The following is a 12702-nucleotide window of genomic DNA, read 5'->3' as shown; positions in this document are numbered from 1 at the left end:
GAGAATTGTTGATTGTATCAACTAGGATTCTGGCATAATTTCTGAAATCCAGTGTGATACTTCCACATGCTATAAATGTGAATCTGTCCCTCTGTTGCCCATGTAAAATAGAGACTATTAAAACCATTGCTGCTTCACAGCTATGAATGAAGGGAGAATTGGACCCATTCTTCTTTCTGTAACTTTACTGTACATGAATCAAGGCACAGACATGCTAACTGCACCACACAGTAACGTCAAAGTCCTTGAGAGACAACAGAAATTGTCGTTCAACTCTCATTATCAGCTTTATTTTATGCCAGCCAGATAATACACATTTCATGCGGACTATGTATTTGCTCCAGCTTCTGCTCAGATGAAAGGTCCCAACTTCATGTGAATTGGTCCTGTACTAAGGTACACAGTTCTTGGTCTGTAGCACCAGTGTTTTCTTCAAGAGTCCTGGAAACAGAAAAAGTGCATCATTGTAAGGCTGTCAGAGCAATCAGCTGGCACATGACAACAACATGCCACCCCTAAACTGGTCTTTGCCCCATGACCAGTGGCTCTGCAGAGTGCTCCCCAAGCAATCACACATTTTGTATGTCCTCAGGCTGGCTGGTGAGTGGTCCTGGTCCCTGCAAGGAACTGGTCCAAAACCCATGGATGTCCACAAAACCTGTGAGGGCTTGGGCTGGACTGTTAGACCAGCCCTTGCTTTAACTGTGACCAGGATCATGCCCATGGTCAGCTACAAAAAATGCTTGCCAATTGATTATGACCTGCATCGAACAAGCACCTCACTGTAAAATTGTCTCACAAAGAAGCAGCTTGTTTCCCTCAAGACGGGTGGTGAAAGCCCTATAACAGGGAAGCTGTGCCACTCTGGAAGCAGCTGGAACCTGTTAAAACAACCAGCAGGAGAGCAAGCCCAGCTAACATATGCTAACCCCAATTTGAGAGCACCCCTTCTCTTTGATACCCCCAGGAGAAAAGGTATTGGATGCCTGGGAAGGTCACCTCTGTACCTGGATAGTCTTGGATGGCAGCGTAAAAGAACAAAGGCACCCAGGAGTTAGGGTAGATGCTGCCAGTAGAAGCTCTGGACAGGTGTTGGAGGGAAGGCTGGGTCTTGAGGAAGTGCAGAGGGAGGGATGGGAAAGGAAAGACCTGTACAGAACAAGGGAATCAGTCTTCATTAGGAAAGAGGAGGAGGATCTCTAGGGATGAGGAGAGACATGGGTGGATGGGGACAGGTCTGTGATGGTGCAGAAAGGCAGAAAGCAGTTGGAGATGCACAAGAAACCTGCTTAACTTTAAAATGCTTTACATGGTGGTTTTCTCAAGTGACTGCGAAGATCCCCATTTGTTCCCCTGTCTGGTTTTATCTTCATGCAGGAAATGGATCCAGCTTAGAGGAAGGAAGCAGAGGCTGACACCATGGAGTAGCTGGTTACCATCTTCTTGGCCCATGGAATCAGCCCAACCCAGACATGAGACTAACCATCTCTGTGTGAGAGGCTTGTGGGGCATGACCATGCAAAAAGCCCTGGCAAGACAGCTCTCTCTCAATTACTCACCTTCACTCTGCCCCTTTTGCTTACCATGAAGAGACATTTGCTGCCAGAAGCTGTTAGCAGAGGTTGGTAGGAAATCTGCTGAGTTCTTTCAGCCCACCAGTTCCTATGGGAATGAGGTGAGCCCAGCAGGATAATTCAGAGGATTAGGGGAAATTGTAGAGCAGCTTCTCTTTGGAAAGTGGCTCCACTGTCAGGATAGACCAGGTTCATACTGGTGATGCACCAGCATCTGCTAGGACAGGACCCATTGCCTGGTCTCTGGAGAAGGCTGGAGATGCCTGCACATCCTTCCTAGTGGAAATGGTGCCATTTCCTCAGTGAGGAGCCTGGAAATTCCATCTAGGACAAGCAAGACTTGCAGCACACATTTCATCTCTTCTGCCTGCTCTTGTAGGCAGGGCAGAACAAAAGCAGGGACTGAAGGAAGCCCAGGGGACCAAGCACTGCTTGATCCCTCTCCCATCCACGTCCACCAACCTGCTTCAGTTTTCCCTCTAATTAGGTCCTCAAACCCAACTCCTGCAGACAGCCCATGAAACCAGATGGTGACTATGCTCTGAGTTCACTCAGCATGATCAGGATTTCTGGCAGGCTAGTGCCATACTACAGGCAGTGAGGGTCACTGTAAGGATAGAGGAACTAAGTGCTCCTGCAACTTTACATGTTTGTATGGAGCACCTGGGAAGAAACATCTTCTCCACGTGCACCAACAGCTCCAGCCAGCACAGACCAAACTAGCATTTTGAGGTAATAAATTAGGACAAAGAGGCAGCAAGGAGCCACCTGAGACTGAGTCACAACTGAGTCCTTGCTGTACTCACAGGGACCATGAGCAGGTATAGTCCTTACCTGGGTTGCAGGAAGCAGATGTCCAGGGCACCTTCTGAGCCACAAGAAGCCCTCTGGGCATTAATCTCTGAAACATGCTAAGCCAGTTTTGCTGCTTCCCCTGAGAGATACATGTGCTTGGATTTCCACTGACATACTTCTGCCCACTGCTTCTTGTTACAGGGGAATGTCGTTCCTTTATCATCAGCTGCTTCTGCTCTGGGCTACAAGATTTCTCCTTCATTCTCCTCAGCTGCTACATTTGTTGAGCCACCTGGCAGCACAGGACATCTCTGCAGGAAGCTAGACAAAGGTCAACTTCTTTATCAGATGCACCAGAGTGGCAAAGGACAGAAGGTCCTGCAGCTCTGAATGTGCCAGGCTCCTACACTGACAACAAAGCCTGTCCCTGTGGCTGTAAAAAAAAAAAGGTACCAGAGGACAATAGCATAAGCAGTGTCACCCCAAAAGACAGACAGAAGATTGCTTCAGATTGCTGTGGAAGCAAGACTGACTGTTTGACTGGTCATGAAGACAGACACACAGTGCACTTCCAGACACATCTAGGTAAGTTACACCAAGAAAGGAGGGAGAAAGAAGAGGCAGATGGTAGGTGAGGTATGATTTATTCCAAGTAGTGAGTGATATCACACAGTACAGGCAAAGAAAAAGTCTTACAGTCCAAGAGACAGGACATGAGGCAATAACTGGGGGAAGATGGGTAGGAGAAAGTGCTTGGTGGAGCTGGGTATTTACTGTGATGTGGAAGGGAAAGGTGCTGGATGGGGAGAGGTGGGAAAAAGCAAGGGATTGGAGAAGCATCTGTGGGACAAACACAGAAAAGCTGGCAGAGAGGATGGAGGGAAAATGATTTTGAAGACAAGAAGAAATGGTGGTGTGGTGGTCAAATGGGGTTAGGTGGGGAGGTGAGGGCATTGCAGGCTAAGAGGGGAGGAGCCAACAAGGACAGAGAACTCTGATCAGCAACAAACCTTGGGGAGAGGGGAGGGAGCAGGAGCAAGGGGGTCAAGGACATCCATTGTCCTGCAGCTCCAAAGCACTGTTTCATTAAATTCAAGGTACCTTGGGGGGCTATGTCCCTGCTGATAAATCACAAGATCACAGAATTATTTGGGTGGGAAGGATCTTGCTATGGACAGGGACACCTTCTACTAGACCAGGTTGCTCCAGCCCCAGTTCAACCTCACCTTGAACACTTCCAGGGATGGGGCAGCCACAGCTTCTTGGGGCAAATCTCTTGGGTCCAAACATGTCCATGCTGAACATGTCTTCAGTTGGGTACTAAATCATGAACCAGGCCAAGGAGCAGATCAGTCCAGTGGCCAGGGGCTACTCTTGGCATTTCCCTACCTTGACCATCTGGTACTGGAACCATCAAGTGCTCATGGGTGCTGTTTAACTGAGGGGAATAGACCCACCTGCCACTCATTATGTGGTGAGATCCCTTCCACCATGTGCCATGCAGGGTGCTCCTCACCCTTTGCTGCAACCCAGCTCTCCAGACCTCTCTCAGAGCTAGCCAGGACACACCAGTCTCTCCAAGAAGATATGCAAAGATCTAGCTCTTTGGGGGCTTGGGGTTGTGGCATTCCACAGGCTAGTTTGGGGTGCGTAGAGGACAACAAGGAGGGTTCAAAAATGCTTTCCCCTTCCCATCTCTCACACCACTGAACACATTGAGTGCACAGTTATTCCTCAGTGCTCTCATGTATCACTAAGATCTGCCACTACTCCCATCCATCGTTTTTTCTGGTGGCTGGTCCTTGCCATTGGCTTCCACTGAGTAAACTACCTGAAGGGAAAGTTGGCATTTTAGAAAGCTTAAAGATGCCTTCAATCCACTGGCTGGATTTTCTTTTATGCTTGCCTCACATGTCCTCCACACGACAGTCAGGATTAGGGAGTTGTTCCCAAGACACCCTGCAACAGAAATTAATAGTGTTTACAAGCAATTCGGAGTTCATGACAGACCACCAGTCCTGAAGTACTCAGAACCGTTTCCCCTCATCGCACACCCCTGAGCTTAGAAGTAGACCTAGTGGCATTAGTGGAATTGCTCCCAACCCAGAAAGTTCAGGTGAATAACAGCAAATGGAAGTGAGATGCCAATTCCCAAACTGGATCAAACTTACCATGACACTGCTGGAACAAGGCAGAGCTGAAGCCCATGTCTGAACATTGCAATATTTTCCAAATGTGGAAAAGATATTGTTCTTAGAGTTGAGCACATCCACATCATCATGTTTATATTAGGGAATTTCTTCTTCCTGTATGGCTCATCTTGCTCTGATGTCACTGTTGGGGATGGTTGTTATTCCTTGGATGTTGGGAAGTACAAGCTATGACAGAAGCATTTTCTTTAAAAGTCCCTTTCTCTCCTGCATTGGCACATCTCTAAATAAACCCTAAATCCAAAGAATATCATGACACGAGAGGCTGCATTTGTATAAGGGCTGACATGTCAGCTCATGAAACATCCTTTTACCAGTCAGGGATGTAATAATGGTAACTGAGGTTTTCAAAGTGATCTCAGAGATTTGGAAGTGTCAAAACTGATAAATCTCAGTTCTGTGCCCAAGCTGGAATGGAAGCATGGAGAGCATCAAGGAGGAACTTCTTCATCCACCCATGCACAAGGATCCCAGATGTGTGGACATAATTTATTTTAAAGCAATTAAAATTGGAAGCATGGAGGCAACTCCTCATGAGGCTGCTTGTGGCAGTCAGAGCGACATCTCCGCAAAGCTATTCTCGGATCACAGAATTATTTAGGTTGGAAAAGACCTCTAAGATGCTGTTATTAAGTATTTGAAAAGCAGACTCGACTCTAAAAATTCAGCTTATTGTCTCCCCTCCTAGTCCCTTCACGGAGACACCAACACTGACAATTAGACTATTTCACCTCCAGCCAGTGCCTCCACATCTCCACACTAAATGCTCTTGTAAGACGAAGCACTTAATTTTCAGTGAAGCCCTCCAGTACAGCCCTTGGAAAGAGGTGGGCAGTGTCAGTCAGTAATGACTTGGTGAAGATTAAGGAGTCAGTCAGCAGCAGTGGGCTCAGACAAAGATGGTTAAAGACCAGTGAGTCCAGGCGTTCCACAGTCCAGTACTGTCCTACCGTCCCCTTCAAATACATCCAACCCCTTTCTGCGTTTGGGCTTTGCAATGCTGAATGAGGTCAGAGAACAACAGGGCAGCAAAGGCATGCTTTAGGCAGCTTCACGGCAGCTGATACGTTACCTATCCAGACTGCAGCATGGAAAGGACTCCATACCCTTGTGTCATGGGAGAAGCACTTTGTTGCCCATCATGGATTGTCACAGATAAGCCCCAATAACAACCAATCTTTTAAAAATTAGCATTTTCTCCAATACCAGCTGTAGAAAGTGAAATGATAAATCCTGTGACGTATAGCCCAGCTGAAACACTCCAAAGACCATAGGCAGGTATGACTGATGAATGGATAAAGCTGATGGGGAAGGGAGAGGGAAGGCAGGGTCATACAATGGACGCCCGAAAGCAGCACTGTTATTAGCATGTGGTCACAGATGGAATAAATTCAGAAACTGATCTGTAAACCCAGCAGGGATGAGGAATAGCACCCTTAGCAACAGGAAGGCAGAAAAAGTTTGGTGGTCCATGGACATCAACAGAGTTATGGTAGAGGAGAGACTTCAAAATCATAGAATTATGGAATGACTTGGATTGGAAGGGACCTTAAAGACCATCTAGTTCCAAACCCCCTACCATGGGCAGAGACACCTTCCACTAGACCAGGTTGCTGAAAAATAAACTAATTTTCTTCAGGTTGGTAGGGATATCCATTAAAAGAGAAAACATGATTAAAAATTGGAATTGAAGGTTAATTAAAAGAAAAAACAGATTAAGCTAAGATTAGGGTTCACAATTTGAAATAAAATTGTGCCCTTAGTCCTGCTTTCTTCTCAAGCATCATTTACTCTAGATGGCCACTGCTTTCATTAATATAAAATCATTGCTTTACACTTCTACAGATTCTGCCAAGCACTTGTTCAAGTGGCTTGGCTTGCAGAACACTGAAAGTGCTCAAGCTGAGAACTTGCCACCTCCTTTCAAAGAGGATTCATAGCCCCTTGACTCCTCTCATTGGCCTTTCAAGTGTTTTTCACAGAATAATAGAAGGCTTGGGCTGGAAGGGACCTTAAAGCTCGATTAGTTCCAAACCCCTGCCATGGGCAGGGGCACCTTCCAGGAGACCAGGTTGTTCAGGTTTGGTTTAGGGAGAAAACAAAAGCTGTAGGCAGTTGAAAAATGTGTAATTAACGCTGGAAAATACTCATCACCTACCTCCAGCTCTCAATGGGGTTTGGTCTCTGCTCTCTGAGTGAGTACAAGGTGGACATGAGCAAGACACAGTAGGGCTCCCACTATATGGACCCTCTACTCAAAGATATTTTATATAGAAAATAAAAGCAAACTTGCTACATCCACGACTTCACTGTCCATCTTTGCATTTGCAAATGCTTAGTGCTCATGCCAGATTGGTTTGAGGTTAGCAGCTACCTAAAGAGAGCTAGACTGTGCCAACACAGCCAACTACAGCAGGCACGAAAGTGGCAACTCTAAGCAACACAAGCCTCATTTCGGTTGGATAGGCATTTCTTTCACTCAGCTGTGCTTCTGATTGAGAAAACAAGATCAAGGAGGTGGTATTCGTCTTTAGCATTTATTTACCATTGGAAAAAGAACCCTTTGAACAAGCAAAGATCACAAGCACGTCACAATCAATTGGCTATACATTAGTGTGTGTGTGTGTGTGTGTGTGACTTTCATCAGAATATCAACAATGAAAAAGCACCACAAGGAGGTGTGCTTAACATGTTTACAAGAGACAATTTGGATAATGCAACCAAACCCAGGCCACAAAATATTAATTAGACACTTCCTATCTGCTTTCAAGAGGAGAGAGTTTGTGGAATTCATGGGTGCCAGGTTTTGGCACCAGGTGCACCATGAATGAAGAAGCAGGTGATTGGTGTGCAAAGCAGTCAGTCAGAAAACAGAAGCTCAGTCAGCAATTAGCACCATTTTGCAGAAAGGAGTAACAGTACAATACAGTGAAAATGCAAAAGCAAGCAATAGACAGCACAGGAACTCTCACAGGGTGAGAAGCAAAACATTTTTTTTTCTTTCTAACAAGGAAAGCAAAACATATTACAAATCAGCAGTGGAACACAATCGGCATTGTGGTAGCTTGAAACACAGAACAGCAGAGCACTGTTTCCCAGTGGGATTGACAAGCTCAGAGCCCAAAGTGAACTTGAAACAGCAGAGATTTGGTCTCCTTTCTGATAAACCTGAGTGGGTTGGATGAGCATAGAATTTGTGGAAGGTAGAGCAATGCAGGATTTCACCCTGAGGCTTGCCTCTGCTGCAGTTCCCGGCATTCAGTACAGTGCCAGCCTGTGTGCTTGGATATATGGGGGTGCTTGGATTCATGCTGAGGATCTGGAGCACATGGAGCACAAGCCAGGACTTCTATCCCTATGTTGTTGCTGTCTGAGAGGGAGGTATCCAGGCCCTACCAGTCTCCCAGGCTCTTTCTGCAAAGAAAACTTTTCAAGGACCATTCATCCCACCCAAAGAGAAGAGTCAAAAATAGGCAGCTCAATGGCCCTTGCAAAGTTCTTTCACTAGAGTGGGAATTAAAAACACGGGCTAACCCTTCATACCTAACTTTGTAGTGAACTTATTCCACAAGAATGGCTTGAGTTGGAAGGGGCTTTAAAGATCTTCTAGTTCCAAGCCCCCTGCCACCAAAAAGTTTCATGTATTATGGAAACACAAGCCATATTCTGACCACTCACTGTGTATGTTTCAAACACTGTGATGGATGCTCTTCACTGAGAAGAAACCATCCCAAAGCTGTTAGATGATCAGCAGTTCATACAGAGCCATGGAGACGCTTGGATTAGGTGGTCTGAGCATCTTAGCGATGTTCCTAGAGCAAAATTTAGTTCACCTTGAAGTCAAGGGCTAAATTCCCATTGAATTCCACGTGAAACGGTGGCAAGTATGGTGTGCCCTTAAATGTGAAACTTAAGACTGAAAAATAATAGGGAGAATTGTGTTGCATGGTCTGTCCTTATGTAAGATTGGTGTGTTGAGCTTTCGAGTATTTGAACTGTCTAGTGCCTTCCTGATGTGTTCTGCCTGCTGTGACATATTAACTTCACAGCTCATGCACGAAGCATCTTAAAAGCCAAGGAATCACACCAAGTCTTGGGAGCTCATCTTCTCTGCATAGTTGTCCCTTATGACAGATAGGAAGAGCTGTGAGCAGCATGCCTCTCCGCCAGCTCAACACAGGCCTTGTGCCGAGCTGCTCTGGAGTTGAGCAGCTCTGCAGGGCCTTCTGAGCACTCAGAAAAGCAATGATCAATATGGACAGGTCAGCATCTCCATGAGACATGCACATTAAAAAAAAAAAAAAAAAAGCACTACATTCACAAATATTTCCACAGTTTTACTTCCTGGAGGATTTTCCGTGGTTTCCTCCTAAACAGCAGAGATTTAAATATATATATATATTTCTATATATGAATATATATTTTCCACATACACAACCTGACTAGCTCATAGCACACAGTTCTAGTACAGCTAAGCTTGGAATTACACCATTGAATTCAGAACACTACACTTACTGATACTCAAAGGTTTAGGCTGTTAGCGCAAGGCAAACAGGACACATCACATGATACACTGAACTTGGCATTTATTCATTACTAAGGCCAGCAAATATCACTATTTGTAAATCACAGAGCTTTCCTCCTCTTTGGAAACTTTCACTCAACCTTGTAGCCCACCGCTCATTTATGTTTCCAAAAGACCCAATTCTAATAGGATGAAACCCCAAAACCAGGCCTCCTTACCCTCCCAACACATCCATTTTTCTGCTAGATAGTTTCACATCTCTATAATACCCCTAGCAGTAACTTTCCTCATTCCACCACCTCTACAGCAACACACCATCTCCATACCCTACTTCCCATCTCTGTCTTTATGCTTCCCAACTGTCCTCTGGAAATTTTGAGTTGGACTTCACATTAGGAGAGGCGTTTTGGAGCTGCAAAAATAAGTAACAAGAACCCTGCATCTTGCAGCCACTCTGCTAAGGAAGCGTCTAACAACTCAGTTAGGTGGGATGAAGATTAATCCTTATGTATTGAGGACCCAATCCAGAAGTTAGGCACATTAATTTGGATTGGGACCACAACTCCCCCACTGATCCAATGACCCAGATTCTGTGGCATGCAATGCTAGCCTGTTGGGCCAGTTCATACTTGCTGACAAATGGTCCTGCTGTGTTTAGGGCTTCCAAACTGGTTGTGGGCATTTCCTAGAGTAAGAGCACAGTAAATAGGATTGATACCCTGAGATCTTGTCTGGAGTGATTCTAGGGATCCCAGCAACTTTTTTGTGGCCCTCTTGGGTTGCTCATGGGCCAACACAAATGTAAACAGCTGGAAGAATCAACACAATGGGGGCTGACAGCTCCAGCCAACCTTGGTGACACATTACTTTCTACCCCCTTGCAAGGTCATGCCTGCAAACTAAACCGCTTTCTGAAACCTAGCTCTGTCTATTGGCACTCCAGAAGTGAAGAAAGCAGATCAAGATTCAAAACAAAACAGGAATAATTAAAAAGATCCATAACCTAGGGGAAATAATAGGGAAGAACAACCTGCTGATAACCTAGTCTAACCTGCCATGTGTTTGGATAGTCTTCACTGTTCACTGCACCTTCCCTCATTAATTTTTTTTTTTTTAAATCAAGGACTTCAAGTGGTGTTGATGAGTGAAGTTGCCTTGATGCAGCTGGACCTACTCCCAGCTACCGTTGTGGAGGATTTGGCCCTTAATTTCCATGGGATCTCCTTTCCTGTTGCTTCTTGGAGCAGAATTTCCATCAGTGTCACCAGAGGAAATTGCTCTTGACCACACCACTGATGGTGGTGGATTTACAGGAGATCCACGGCACCATGAATGAACTTGATGCTCTCTGCCTTTAAAACCCTTTACCTGCTGACACCAGGGGGAGATGACACAACAATGGCCAACTCAAAAGGGCCTCATGGGATGAGAGCACAGCCCCTCCATGACTCAACTGGCACTTCCATGCTGTCAAAGCACTGAAGAACCAAGCCTGAGGAAAGGGACAAGCTGTTGGATGTAATCACTGTTGATTCATCACCGTCATGTCTTAGGCATGTCTTAGGCTTGCGCATTCCCACATCCCTCACTCTGTGCAGAGCTGTGTTGTACGGGCAAAGCAGAACACCCTGACCTCAGAAACAAGGATTTCCTAATCCTCCTTGGAAATAAAACAGAAAAGCTTCTAGTACAATCAGAACAAAAAGCAGATTAGAAGCTTCTAATTAATTTTGTGGCCTTTATTTAATCAAGGAGAAAAAAAAAGGAAGGAAGAAAGCAAGAAAAGAAAAAAAAGAAATTAAGGAAAATGCAGTGACATTTACTCTTTTGCCTCAGCCAGTTTATTGTTCATCTCTTTACTTTTCTCCTTATCCTCTGGCTTTGCAGTGTTGGAGGTCTCGGTGCTCTTTTTCTTGGCAGCCCGGCCAGATGCAATCTGCTTGTCTTTGGCCTTTTTCAGGGGTTTATGGCTTGCAGTGGTCTTTTTTGGTTTGGAAGGCCTTATGCTAGGCTTTTCCACCTGCATGGAGGGCGACAGGCAAAATGACAACACAGAGATGGAGAAAGAGAGAGAGAGAGAGAGAGAGAGAGAGAGAGAGAGAGAGAGAAAGAAGGAGAGACACAAGGACAGGTGGAAAACAGGATTTAGATCTGAAACAGCACAAATGTTACTTATCTGCTCAGCTCTGCCCTGTCACAAAGGCAGGGGAACAGCTGGCGTTATGCTGAGTTGCAAATGGCCAGCTCCTCTCAGGATGCCATAAAGCCACAGTGCACCTGGAGCTAGCAGAGCCCATTGTATCCACATCCGGATAGAGCAGGGTGAGTAGGAGAGATAATATTATCAGTAGTTTTATCAGTTTCTGCGTCTTTCTCTGACTTCAGGAGGGGTTTTGTAAACCCATAGAGCATTGTCTCTCTCTGGACTGGAATCAGAGAAATTATACTCAGGACAAAGAGGCTGCTGTAAGTCTCCATCTTTCTTGCAGGAGGGAGCTCCTCTGCATATTTGTCCTTAACAGATTCCCAAAATGGAGGAAAATTACTTTGGGATACCTGAGGTGCAGAACACTGATTGGCACATGAGAAAATTCCACAATAGTGTCTTGTTTCTATACCCCCAAAATAGGAAAGACAGCTATCAAAATTAAAGGGGAATAGAAGCCTTCAGCTCCTACCTTCTTGCCCTGCCATCCCTCTTAGACCTCACAGATCTAGGCACTCATCAACTCGGGGAATGACTTATGGTCCTGGGTTTAAAACTTCACAGACTGACTCCTTTTACATGCAGATCCTGTACTGCTCCTAGAAAACACGGCTGGAAGACATTTCAGCTCAGGCCCTTCTCAACACATGTTTGCGAACTGATCAAAGCCAGATATGCATACTGTTAAAACCTGTGGACTGCTCTGATTTAAAAGCAGATGAAGACCTGGCCCTTACCATGTTGCTTCTGGCATAAAATGTAGTGTGGGGCTCCTATAGTTTTAGAGGAAAAAAGATGCCTGGATAGTCACATAGGAAATGACAGCAGAAAAACCTGTTAATCTGGGCCCTACTCTCACTTCTTTACAATTTGACCTAGGGCACTATTGTCTCCAAAATGCCTCAAGCTGTCCTAGAGCCCACAAATAGAATATCTTGGGTTGGAAGAATAAAGGCCATCTCATTCCCATCCCCGGCCATGGGCATGGACACCTTCCACTAAGCCAGGTTGCTCCAAGCACCCTCAAACCTGGCCTTAGACACTTCCAGGCATGGGGCAGCCACAGCTTCTTTGGGCAACCTGTGCCAGGGCCTCACCATCATCACAGCCAAGAATTTCTTCCCAATATCCCTTCTAATGCTGCCCTCTGGCAGTGGAAGCCACTCTCCTTTGTCCTGTCCCTCCAGGCCCGTGACCAAAGTTCCTCTCCAGCTCTCCTGGAGCCCCTTTAGGCACTGACAAGGGCTCTAAGGTCTCGCTGGAACCTTCTCTTGTCCAGTCTGAACATCCCCAGCTCTCCCAGCCTGTCTCCATAACAGAAGTGCTCCATCTCCTGGAGCATCTCCATGGCCTTCTCTGTACTCTATCCAAGAGATCCATGTCCCTCCTGTG

General features: G+C 45.8%; 1 protein-coding gene across 4 annotated transcripts in view; it reads right to left on the bottom strand.

Moving 5' to 3' along the window:
• Positions 1-262: 262 nt before the first annotated feature.
• The window catches only part of MAP6 (microtubule associated protein 6), a 48120-nt gene continuing 35680 nt past the window's right edge, over positions 263-12702 (bottom strand). Inside the window, exons 3-5 of one of the 4 annotated variants that reach the window (XM_085074499.1) lie at positions 4201-11124; positions 2409-2802; positions 263-441 (exon numbers count right to left, since the gene is read on the bottom strand). In XM_085074499.1, coding sequence (XP_084930625.1) covers positions 10924-11124 — 201 coding nt within the window. In that variant the 3' untranslated portion in view covers positions 263-441; positions 2409-2802; positions 4201-10923. Of the gene's footprint in view, positions 442-2408; positions 11125-12702 lie in introns of all 4 variants that reach the window. The other 3 variants (XM_085074489.1, XM_085074506.1, XM_085074482.1) reach the window with 3 other exon arrangements.

The sequence above is a fragment of the Lichenostomus cassidix genome, chromosome 1, assembly GCF_008360975.1.
Source record: "Lichenostomus cassidix isolate B80296 chromosome 1, HeHo_3.0, whole genome shotgun sequence".
In the NCBI taxonomy this organism is placed as follows: Eukaryota; Metazoa; Chordata; class Aves; order Passeriformes; family Meliphagidae; genus Lichenostomus; species Lichenostomus cassidix.
Note: the sequence above shows the minus strand (reverse complement) of the source record. Positions and strands in the feature narration are given on the sequence as shown.